The sequence below is a fragment of the Hevea brasiliensis genome, chromosome 6 (genome assembly GCF_030052815.1).
Source record: "Hevea brasiliensis isolate MT/VB/25A 57/8 chromosome 6, ASM3005281v1, whole genome shotgun sequence".
NCBI lineage: Eukaryota > Viridiplantae > Streptophyta > Magnoliopsida > Malpighiales > Euphorbiaceae > Hevea > Hevea brasiliensis.
In genome coordinates this window covers 101,999,614-102,011,718 of record NC_079498.1, presented here as the reverse complement: position 1 = coordinate 102,011,718, position 12,105 = coordinate 101,999,614, and the positions used below count along the sequence as shown (strand labels likewise).

General features: G+C 35.7%; 2 protein-coding genes across 14 annotated transcripts in view; one reads left to right on the top strand and one right to left on the bottom strand.

The window, feature by feature from the left end:
• Positions 1 to 3,136, bottom strand: part of LOC110631958 (regulator of telomere elongation helicase 1 homolog) — a 107,032-nt gene extending 103,896 nt beyond the window's left edge. For 8 of the 12 annotated variants that reach the window (XM_058148909.1, XM_058148907.1, XM_058148908.1 and 5 more), the window contains exons 1-7: positions 2,950 to 3,136; positions 2,238 to 2,494; positions 1,730 to 1,878; positions 1,172 to 1,253; positions 926 to 1,073; positions 590 to 746; positions 85 to 368 (exon numbers count right to left, since the gene is read on the bottom strand). In XM_058148909.1, the coding sequence (XP_058004892.1) occupies positions 85 to 368; positions 590 to 746; positions 926 to 1,073; positions 1,172 to 1,253; positions 1,730 to 1,878; positions 2,238 to 2,494; positions 2,950 to 3,051 (1,179 nt within the window). In that variant the 5' untranslated portion in view covers positions 3,052 to 3,136. The remainder of the gene's footprint in view (positions 1 to 84; positions 369 to 589; positions 747 to 925; positions 1,074 to 1,171; positions 1,254 to 1,729; positions 1,879 to 2,237; positions 2,495 to 2,949) is intronic. The other 4 variants (XM_058148906.1, XM_058148905.1, XM_058148904.1 and 1 more) reach the window with 1 other exon arrangement.
• Positions 3,137 to 4,170: 1,034 nt separating this feature from the next.
• Positions 4,171 to 9,944, top strand: LOC110632021 (heat shock 70 kDa protein 14). 2 transcript variants are annotated; one of them, XM_021780113.2, is made up of 10 exons: positions 4,171 to 4,324; positions 5,581 to 6,821; positions 7,251 to 7,478; positions 7,592 to 7,687; positions 7,774 to 7,995; positions 8,135 to 8,329; positions 8,423 to 8,569; positions 8,691 to 8,840; positions 8,929 to 9,059; positions 9,288 to 9,944. In XM_021780113.2, the coding sequence occupies exons 2-10, from the start codon at positions 5,652 to 5,654 to the stop codon at positions 9,499 to 9,501; spliced, it is 2,553 nt and encodes an 850-aa protein (XP_021635805.2). In that variant the 5' UTR covers positions 4,171 to 4,324; positions 5,581 to 5,651; the 3' UTR covers positions 9,502 to 9,944. The 2 variants fall into 2 exon arrangements, with proteins under 2 accessions (XP_021635805.2, XP_058004881.1); XM_058148898.1 differs by lacking the exon at positions 4,171 to 4,324 and adding an exon at positions 4,364 to 4,534.
• The last annotated feature ends 2,161 nt before the right edge of the window (positions 9,945 to 12,105 follow it).

Here is a 12,105-nt window from a genome sequence, read left to right as displayed (position 1 = left end):
GATAACCACAACTGTTATCGTTTGGCTACATCAACAATGTAAATCATAAAATTCTTTGAACAACTTATTGAATAACAAACTTACACGATAGAAATTTGCATGACCATTGTTCTTTTCTTTAAAAATAATTTTGAGGATATCTCCAATACTTTCCAGCCTGCAGACTGTGCCTTTTGCTCTATGCTGCTTATCTTCCTCAAGAAGCAGAGCAGCTTCCTCAATTATATCAGTGAGCTTCGTAGCAGTCTCATGATTGATATTAAGATCAGCAAGTAGTTCATAAATGTAAGGCCCAGGCTTTGTGAATCCCAATTCCTTGGATTCAATAGGCACTTCAGCAATCCGCTTCTCAAGTTTCAACAGAATTGCTGTAAGAGATCAATAAATTCACTCAAAGAAGCATGACCATAAAAAGTTTGAAAAAAGACAAAAAAAAAAAAAAAAACTGGAGTTTCCAGAAAAATGGCTGCAAATACTGCCCAAGAGATTCTAACCTATATTGCATATAATAACGAGAGAAAAAAAATTGCATGTAGTAGGCATTGCTGTAGAATAAAGGATACACTCAATATATTAACTGAATAAATACCTTTAAGAATAGCAAAATTATCTGGATTTCGTGATTTATCATTGGATTCTTCTCTTCTTGCTACAGAAAGGTCAATACAAGATTTTGCTTCAGAAATGCAAGCTGTCAGAAGCCCAGAAGATAAGTCAAAAGATGCTGCATCTGCACATAAGCTTTCCTGCATTGTTTGCATCACATAAGCATCTTCACTCATATAATTTAAGAGGCAAGTTCCCATCAGAAAATCATTTAGCTTCTGAAATAAGTAAGCTGGTTTAAAATCAACATTTATTGTTTCAAAAGTATCAGGAGCCAATCCATTTTTCTCGAAGACAATTTTCAACTGTTTTGACTTACCAGGTTGTGAGCTTCATCAAATATCAGTATAATGTTGTCCCAATCAATTTTAAGAGATCTTCTATAGCTACGATCAATAAGATAATTATAAGGTGCAAATAGAATATCTACCACCTTGTGGAGCTCCTTTGAAACATAATAAGGGCACCTACAATCATTATCATTTGAACGTAAACACCATACCAACAGCAATGGATTTTACAACTAGCACAGCATAATGAAAAGAATAGCAGTAATAGAACCTACGGTCCAAATTGTTTTCCAATATTAACCAAATCCTCTATGTCAACAGGTTCATCTCCGAGATGGGGATTGTGCCGCACATAGTCTACAATGAAAGCACAAAGTGCAGAGAGAATAGTCAGATTTTGTTGAAATAATTATTATAAGAACAAATAAATACTAAGCACAATTATTTGACATATTCATTGCACATGATCAGGAGTTTCCAGTCCAGAAACCATAATGCCATCTCAATTGCTTTAAAAAATCCTTATCAGGCTGAATTTTGAATTTAGTCACTAGCACAAAAGCACACATCATCAAAACCTGGCAAGGACTCTTTTAATGATATGCTAATTCATTGCACCCTCAAAAATTTTCATGTACTGTATGATAATCCAAGTTATTTTTTGAATTATAATAGTATCTTGATAATTAGTATCTTGATAATTCAGCTCATATAAAATGAAACACATACATTATGCTCTCAGGTTACCACTATAATACACATATAGTTATATTAGCAAAAGAATACATACAGAAATATCTAATCAAATTTGCAGGAATGCACACATTAAATACCTCCAACACGAGCATAATGAGTGCATTGACTCTTTTCCCGCTTTCTGCAAACAAAGTGGCAGGCATTTGTCTGTGCTTTTCCACGTAGTAAACTGACTTCATCATGAATGCACAATTGCTCCCGTGATCCTAATATTACCATTTTTGGCCTGCATATTGACTAAAATTGAGCACATTGAAGGTCTAAACTCAATAACAGACTGATTTGCTAGGCCTGTCATGGTATGAAGGGTATTATATCAAATCCAATTTTTTGGCAGATCCCTTCAAAAAGTATTTGTTACTCTTTTCCCCCATAGTTAAGTGCTCTTATCATGAGGGAGAAAATAAAGAAAACAATTCAAAACACAAATATGGTGGACAAGTGCTGTGGAACATCTTACTACACAACCACGAGAATAGCAAACATGAAATAAAACAATAAAATCATATTAAGGAAAATTAACGTTCCATCTAATCCTGAAAACCTAATTGTAAAATAGAAATGAGACAGGAGATGAACTCCAACCTGTAGCTTGACCTCTTCAACTCTTGAATAACTTGCCGAAGCTGGCTGTGAGTACGTGAAGTATACACTATGGTAGGAAGGCCATTACCCTCAGAGTTTGATGGCATATCATCAGATTTGCTTCCTGCAGTCCGACCATTCCTTTCAATCTTACCAGTCGAAAATGGACCAAAACTTTTCCTCCAAGCCAATGTAGCACACAGAAGGCACAGAGTTTTCCCAGTCCCAGTAGGACTCTCCAAGAGTGCATTACATCTCTGCCACATCATAAATGCACAACAGCAACAAGTGTCAGATAATTCCAGTGATGTTATTGATACAGATTCACAGAATTGAGTTCAAGTTATTAAACTGCATAGCATGTCAAAATCAAATTCAATAAGTAGTTAAAACAACATGATTCTTGTAAAACTACAAAAAGAAAAACACAAAAATGCCAAAAGCCCCCCAGTCATATAATAGTGTAGACACAGGAACTATATATAACGTACATCGAAGCCAATTTCACTCATAAAACAAAATTATTTAGAAAAAAAGCAACAACTATGAACCAGTTTCAGGAACAAAAACAAATCAAATGACGCGCATAATGATGAGTCGACAGAAATTATGAAATAAATTTCGTTAATCATTAAAATTTGGATTTTTATCGCACAACATTAGAACGATAGCTCGAGGAAAACAATAAACGACACTTGTTTTATGAACTCACGCTTTGGAGAGCCTGGATGACTTTTTCCATGTAAACGAGCTGGCAATCGTAGGCCTCAAACGGGAAGTCGACGTCGATTCCCCTAATCTTGTACGTCGGCATTTTCTTTTTCCTTTTCAGTTTGGATTCAGAGAAAGTGAAAGAAAATAGCTGGAAAGTTTTATGAGTCTTCACAAATAAAAATAAAAAGAAAACGAGAGGGGAAAATAAAACCCTAGCGAGAATTATGATTTTCCCGCCATTGGTTTTGGTTAAACCGCTGTCGTTTGGCTCTTACATACATCTTATATTATGATTTCTTTCTATAAGTTATGTAAAAATAATTTTTGGATGATTTTAAATTGTTAGATGAAAGAAATTTTCTCATTAGTGGAATACGAATAAGGTAAAGTAATGTTTACTATTTTAAATTTAATTAAAAAATATTATTTTTTATTTCAAAAAAATTCCTCAATATAATTAATTTTAATAAAATTTAATAATTAATAAATAGTAAAAAAGGTAATGATTATTAAAATAATTAATAATAATTAAAACAATTGATGCTGTTAAAGGGCCTAAAAGGAAGGTTAAACATACACTCCACCAATAATAGTGCTTTTTTCATATTTACACATTTTTAAAATAAAATATATAATTTTTAAAAATAAAATAAGAAGAAAACAAATATAAAAACAAAAGTATATCTCATTCAAATTTTCAAATAAAATGTATATCTCATTTATTTTGCAATTGAATGTATATGTCATTCAAATATATTACCTGTTATTAATAGTTTATATGTTAAATTAAAAAATTGTTTTTGCACTATTTGAACTCTAATTCCTTTAAAAAATTATTTTACGAGATTAATGTGCATTATATATTAGTTTTATATAATAATAAATTTTATTTAATTTTAATTAAAATTTGAATTTAAAATTTTATAATTTAATTGACGACTCTAATAATTTCTCTTATTAATTTTTTGAATTATTATAATTATTTTATTATAATTTCTCTAAAATCTTTTAATATAAGATTTTAAAAAAAAAATAATGGACCTCAATCGAACAAGCCCAGCCCAAGAGTAAAATCTCACGTTGATTCACGTTTAGTTCAAATAGATCTTTCTAGAAGTGGCGTAGCAAAGCAAAGAACGAACCGCAGAGTCTAGACACCTCCAGGACCACCTGGACCGGTCGACCCCACTGACTTCCTCTCCATAGTAAACAAAAAATTAAATAAATAAAAAAAAGAAAATAAAATATTGTCTAATGCGATACACTCGCAATAAAAAGGTTCCGGTGTACGCTCCATTTTTCGTTTCGCTACGGAAGAGATTTCTAGAACAGCATAGCCACCTCTGCCTCTCCTCTGTTCCTTTGTTTTTAAGGTATAAATAACTCTTCCTCGCCTATTTCTCTTGTAACTCTTCCTCGCCTATTTCTCTTGTATGCTAGTCAATCTAGGTCTCGCTTCCATGTTCTATTTATTTTGATGCAATTTGTAGATCTGTGTTTTTTCTTCTGAGATTTAGCTTTGTAACGGGGATTTTGTGTCTCTGATTGTTTGATTCTACTACTAGATTGGTTCGGCTTTTCAGGTACAGGCGGCGGTTGTTTTATTTTGTTTTATTTTAATTTTTTTTTTTTGGTAATTCGCTGCTTAGATTTGATGATCGTATTTAGCTTGTTATGGATTTGAGTTTTTTCGTTTTAAAATTTGTTGATGGGCTTGTTTTTAGTACTGATTGTGCTGTTTTATTCCTCCCTCATTTTGATTGTTCCTTTTGATTACATTAATGTGATAACCTTTTTCAAATTTTACACATTAATTAGGTAGATTAGCATTTGCATGTGCATTTTGGGTTCTGCTTCTTCCCTTCTATCCTTGGTGTTTCTTGATAATGGATTTATGAACATTGCAGGTGTTAATCTATGCACATTATTTAGTAATTTTTCTTTTTTTGTGCTATTAGCTCTCCATATAATTAACTGTCTGTCTAGGTCGTGCTATTTTTTTTAGGATAGGTGGGTACACTTCTTGCTGCAACAAAACTGCCCTAGGTTTAAAATTAATGCAAAGGTTCTAACCTTTTTTTATTTTTATTTTTTTTTCCTTTTATTGCATGGAAAATAGGAAAGCTGTTAAACTATGATTATCTCACCTTTGTTTGTTGGATGTCTATGAGGATTTTGATATGTGAGTAATGATTTATTTGAACCATGCACTTAATTATGATTTGTGATGATTTCATTTTTTAAGTTTCTTCTATTATCTTGGAGTGAAGTTTATTTAAATTCAATTTAGATGCATGGCTTCATATTTGTGTACATGTGCTAGATTCTTCCCTTTGCTTGGTTCTATGAGCTTTGCTTGTAATGATCTTTAGATGGTTTTATTGTTGGCCCTGAAACTGAATGATTCTCATTACCTGCAAAAACATTGATGTGTATTGATTGCACACTCATTGGGTATTGTTTTAGGATTTAGTATGATTTAATATTATGTTCCATTTGGTTGTATGATTTCTCATGTTGATGGATTAAGTTACATCCATGCAGTAAATGCTAATTTATGTTGAACATGCTTTTTCTTATTGGTCTATTTACTGTGTAGTACATTTGATTTATAGATTGTTTCATACAGGTTACATTACAACATAAATTTGTGACGGCTACACCGATTTACCCCATAAATCAGTAAATTTTATAAAAAAAATGAGTGTGGTTGGATTTGATTTTGGCAATGACAACAGCGTTGTAGCTGTTGCACGGCAAAGAGGGATTGATGTTGTGCTTAATGATGAATCAAAGCGTGAAACCCCTTCTATTGTGTGCTTCGGAGACAAACAGCGATTCATTGGGACTGCAGGAGCTGCCTCAATTATGATGAACCCCAAAAACTCCATATCTCAGATTAAGCGGCTAATTGGCCGCCAATTCTCTGATCCTGAGTTGCAAAAGGATCTCAAGTCATTTCCCTTTGCTGTAACTGAAGGTCCTGATGGGTTCCCTTTGATTCATGCACGGTACTTAGGTGAAGTGAAGACATTTACGCCAACGCAAGTTTTGGGCATGGTGTTGTCAAATTTGAAATGCATAGCTGAGAAGAATCTAAATGCAGCAGTGGTGGATTGCTGCATTGGAATTCCAGCTTATTTCACTGACCTCCAAAGAAGGGCTGTTTTGGATGCAGCCACCATTGCAGGACTGCATCCTCTTCGTTTGATTCATGAAACCACAGCTACAGCATTGGCATATGGTATTTATAAGACTGATCTGCCTGAGAATGATCAATTGAATGTTGCTTTTGTTGACATTGGAGATGCAAGTATGCAAGTGTGCATTGCTGGATTCAAAAAAGGCCAACTCAGGATTTTGGCTCATTCTTACGATCGGACTCTGGGCGGTAGAGATTTTGATGAGGTTCTGTTTCATCACTTTGCTGCTAAGTTCAAGGAAGAGTATAAGATTGATGTTTTCCAGAATGCAAGGGCTTGTCTTAGGCTTAGAGCTGCTTGTGAGAAGCTAAAGAAGGTTCTTAGTGCCAACCCTGAGGCACCTCTGAATATTGAATGCTTAATGGATGAGAAGGATGTTAGAGGCTTCATTAAGAGAGATGAGTTTGAGCAGATTTGTGTTCCAATTTTGGAACGTGTTAAAAGGCCTTTGGAGAAGGCACTTCAAGATGCTAAGTTGACAGTTGATAATGTGCACATGGTTGAGGTGGTTGGTTCTAGCTCTCGCATACCTGCCATAATCAAGATCTTGACCGAGTTCTTTGGGAAGGAGCCTAGGCGTACTATGAATGCCAGTGAGTGTGTTGCCAGGGGATGTGCTTTGCAGTGTGCCATTCTCAGTCCCACTTTCAAAGTGAGAGAGTTCCAGGTAACAGCCTTTCTTTTAACTTGTTTCTTATTCTGCCGGCTTTACATGCTGGTCAGATGATACAACTATTTCTAAAATGATTTTAGCTTTGGACAATTCTATAGAGCAATGCTACTTTTGCTGTTGAAATTGTGCATTTATTGAAGCATTTGATTTGCCTTGTGGAGATCGTTTCTTGAATCTCTGCTTTGTGTTTGATAATGCATATCGGAGAGTGCAAAGAAATCTACACTTGCGTTTGTAAGTTGGCATTGGTCAGAGGATACGACTATGCCTGCATTAACATGATGTTAGCTTAATGCTATTTTATCCAAAGTGGTTCTACTATTGCGTTGAATTGTGCCTTTACTGAAGGGTTTGATTTGCAGTGTCGATGTCATTTTCTGTGCATGATTTGCTTCATGAAATGGTTTATGGTTTTATCTGCAGGTCCATGAGAGCTTCCCATTTTCAGTTGCTTTATCATGGAAAGGTGCTGCACCAGATTCGCAGAATGGAGCAGCAGATAATCAGCAAAGCACTATTGTCTTTCCCAAGGGAAATCCCATACCCAGTATAAAGGCTTTGACATTCTACAGGTCAGGGACATTCACCATCGATGTACAATATGCTGATGTGAGCGAACTGCAGGTGCCTGCTAAGATCAGTACGTATACGGTAAGGAGTTAGCTTCCAGAAGTCATTGATTTGCAATCCATGATTACATGATGATGGCTATGTTTTTCTAAGTTTCAAAATTATTATATTATTTTCTTTCTTTCTTTTGGCAGATTGGTCCTTTCCAATCTTCATCAAGTGAGAGAGCAAAAGTGAAGGTGAAAGTTCGCCTAAATCTGCATGGAATTATGTCTGTTGAGTCAGCAACGGTGAGTCTTGTGGAGATTTGCAATCTAGTTGCAGTGTTTTTATCTTTGTTTGAACACTTCATTTATGTCTTCGGTGCTTGTGTCAGCTTTTGGAGGAAGAAGAGGTTGAAGTTCCTGTCACAAAAGAGCCAACAAAGGAAGCTACCAAGATGGACACTGATGAAGCACCTGGTGATGCTGCTCCTCCCAGTAGTAATGAGGCTGATGTCAGTATGCAAGATGCTAAAGGAACTGCTGAAGCTTCTGGGGTTGAAAATGGTGTTCCTGAATCTGGGGACAAGCCCACACAAATGGAAACCGAGACCAAGGTGAGTTAACCCTTATATGTAGATTAACAGGATTTTTTATATGAAATTTTATCAAATGTCATCAGCTTTGTAGAAAATGGTATTCTTGTTCTTGAATTATGCTCTGTACTTATGCTGGTTACTTGCATCTGGCTGTTAGGTTGAGGCTCCAAAGAAGAAAGTAAAGAAGACAAATATACCTGTTGCAGAACTAGTTTATGGTGGAATGCCCCCAGCAGATGTGCAGAAAGCAATAGAAAAGGAGTTTGAAATGGCATTGCAAGATCGGGTTATGGAAGAAACCAAAGACAGGAAAAATGCTGTGGAAGCCTATGTCTATGATATGAGGAACAAGGTAGATTTTTCTTGCAGACTTTCTGCGTTACTTTGATTGACAGCCTTTGGTTAGTGGTTTATATGTAGACTACTAATTCTTTTATTCTTCCAGCTTTGTGACAAATATCAGGAGTTTGTTACGGACCCAGAGAGGGAAGAATTCACAACCAAGCTGCAGGAGGTTGAAGACTGGTTGTATGAAGATGGTGAGGATGAAACCAAAGGTGTTTACATTGCCAAGCTTGAAGAGCTCAAAAACGTGAGCGTCTCATTTATTTCTTGGTGATGGTTATTTGCTGTGTTTCTTTCTTTTCCTTGCATCTTTTATCTGTTAATTATTCTTGTTTGCCATGTATGTTTAATGATGTAACAAATTGCAGCAAGGTGATCCCATTGAAGAGCGCTACAGAGAGTACACAGATAGGGGATCAGTAATCGATCAACTTGCTTATTGTATCAATAGTTACAGAGAGGCTGCAATGTCCAGTGATCCTAAATTTGATCACATTGACCTTGCTGAGAAGCAGAAGGTAAAGGCTGTCCAATCTCTCTGTATCTGGTTGCTCGTCTTTTTTCTTTGTTTGGTATTCTTTGAACTGTTGCTCCGATATTCTATAGGTATTGAATGAGTGTGTAGAAGCAGAAGCCTGGTTAAGAGAGAAAAGGCAGCAGCAGGACTCGCTTCCTAAATATGCCACTCCAGTTCTATTGTCAGCTGATGTGAGAAGGAAAGCAGAAGCGGTTGACCGGTAATGTTATTGTCTTATAGCTGTTTCATATTTGTTCATTTTCTTTTTTATATGATGAGAATTGAAGGTTTTGCCTGTTGCTCAAGATGTACTGTGGGAAATGGTGTCTATTGCAGTGGACCATTTCCACAGGAAAAAATGATATAGTAATATTGTGTGAATTTCTTCGAGTCAGTTGTTATTCTCCTGTGTGGAAATATTACTGAAGTTATGACGTTTCTTCGACAGGTTCTGTAGGCCGATAATGACGAAACCAAAACCAGCTAAACCATCTAGTCCTGAAACACCGGCAACACCTCCTCCGCAGGGAAGTGAACAGCAACCACAGGGTGGAGATGCCAATGCTGGTGCCAATGAGAACACAGGAGCTGGCAACAATGAGGTTCCACCAGCATCTGGAGAACCAATGGACACTGAAAAGTCAGACAGCCCAACTGCATAATTCAGCAGAACAGGCCTGCGTAGTTGAAAAAATTTGCTTCATCTTGTATAAGAACTATTTGAGCTGGAGACAAACTCTTTGGTGAGGGCTGACATGGAGGCATGTGGGATGTTTGACGACTTCCATTTCCATCTGTAACGCCTTTTCTGTTGAATGGTCTGCAAAAATTTAGTATTTTATCAGCGAGTCTCTAGAATCCGTTTTTTTAAAGAAGGGTTTCTTAGAGAAAGGTGAAAGACTTGGTCTTTTATAGTCGGACGCGAGTTCTGGTGTTTGGGTAGAAATTTACACTTTCAAGGATTCCAAGTGTTTTACTATTTTTTGATCTCAGGATATGCCTCGATTTACCAACTTCGTTTTGGGTCTTGATTTTGTTGCTTTGATTATAAACTGAAGTCCTCTATTTTATTTTCGCTGAAAAAAGAGTGTCCATTTTTTTAAAATGTTGGCAAGTTGGATATATGCATATGACAGCAACGAAGGGAAGCTGAAAACGTAGGATATTATTTTTAGGCAAGAAGACAAATTTAATTAAGCAAAATCTGCCTCTATGGACTGAATGGCCTGAGGTAGAGCGACTGGGTCAGCTGGTCTCTTCATTGTTCTAAACACCAAATTACATTTATCAGAAAGTAACACTAATGTAAAACAGTAATACGGAAGAAAATAAAAATGTACTTTTCATCAATTAACATTGGTATGCAAGCTTTTTATATGTACGTTCTTTTTCATTTTGGTTGAAATTGCCAATCATATTAAACTTTAACAACTTACCTGAAATGTGTAAAAAGAATTGTTTATTTCATGTACTTAAAATTAAGTATTAATTTAATAAAATTGATTAATTTAACAAAAAAAATCATAAATGATCCTTAATAAAAGAAGAAAAGGCTTTCATGTGCCTTACTAAGAGCTATATGGGCTTCGATTCCTATGGTCCAAAACCTAGACCAGATGCAGCTCGCTAGACTTATTTCTTCCGTCTTCTGTTCTGCTCTTCCTCTGTTAGCTAATTCCATTCATACTTGGCTTCGAGTTCGGGGTACTCCAGCCCGCCCTTCTCTCCATCTCCATGAAGAAAGATGACACATTGAACAAGAAGGGCGGAAAAAGGATTTTTGTACTCCTTGTTTTAGTTTGAAATTCATTTGTGATACTCTTGAACCTTTTTAATGCAAGATAATATGTAGGAATCTTTTGGCCTTCTGTCATTGAATCCTAGTGATTGTGGGTACATGGGAATAATTCAACAACTTTGTTACCAGAGCCAAGAGTCTTTTCCTTTTAAAGTTTAGCTCTTGCAAATTTTGGGGGAATTGTATAGGATACCTTCGTTTAATGGTCTGTGGTTCTCTCAGGTGTTGTTGGAAGGTGACGTCAGATAGTCTTCTCGTGGAATTGGTGAAGTAATCCCAAATTTTCTATGCAAAGAGTTTTAGGCAAATGGGAAAGACGGTTTTGAAATCTATTGCTTCAAAGCATCAGTGTCAACTTTTACTCATCTCTGTGAGAGAGTTAAACAAACAGGTAGCTTTCATATTTTATGCTTCTTCAGTGAGCAAATGAAATCACATCTTCGGTGTCGGCGAAGAATGAGAGACCCTTGGATTTGATCCTGGGGATGAATAGTAAGGGTTACACTTGGACTGTATTTACCTACCCAGGGTGAATTAAGGGGCTTGGAAACGCTGGGAAGGCTGATGATGCTTACATTGTGTTTTTGGATATGTTAAAAGATGGTAGCAAGCCTGATGTTGTGTTCATAAATAATTTGATTAACATTCCAGACAAATTTTTAACCAATTGGATGCTTGGCAGTATAAACCAAATTTGGTGACTCGTAGTTGTTAGAATTATGACTCAAAATTCTAATGGGATTTGGGAGAGAGTTTTTCTTAATTAATTTGAGTGGGAGAAATATTTGATTTAGAAATATTTTCTATAATGAGTAGAACTCTTATTTTAGTATTATTACTAAATTGTGTAGGACTCTTAATCAAATAAGGATTGAAGTAATTAACACTATAAATAGGAGAATGATAGAAAAAATTATTTGGCTTTTGCTCATTGAAGAGAGTGGTTTTTGCCCACTGAAGAGAGTGTCTTTCAGCTCATCGAGTGAAGCTGTCGCCCATTGTAAAGAGAGACCTTGTCAATTGCTGCGGATTTTATTTTTTTCATTGATGAGGGGCTTTTGCCCATTGCAGTGGAGAGAGACTTAGGCCTAAGGTGTAGAAAGGACATATAATTCAAGAGGAATTGATTTTTGTCCATTGGTGAAAGGGTTCTTGCCTATATAGTTGAAGACACCCTTTACGGTGTAGTGTTCTAATGGTAAATATATTGGATTATGTTTAGAGGAGATTGAGAGTACTAACTAATATATTTACTATGTTGTATGGGTTACCTTAGGTGTATTTGGATTGATGGTTAGTATAGCTATATTATTGTTGATAATGGAAGATAGTATGCTCGTGTATGTAGTCTTATGTTGACACACAGGGTGAACCACGTAAATATTGGTATTTTGTATGTTTGCTTTATTTCTTTGCAGCTTACACATTTCCGCGGTGCACAACAATAATTAAAGCTTTATTTGATGCG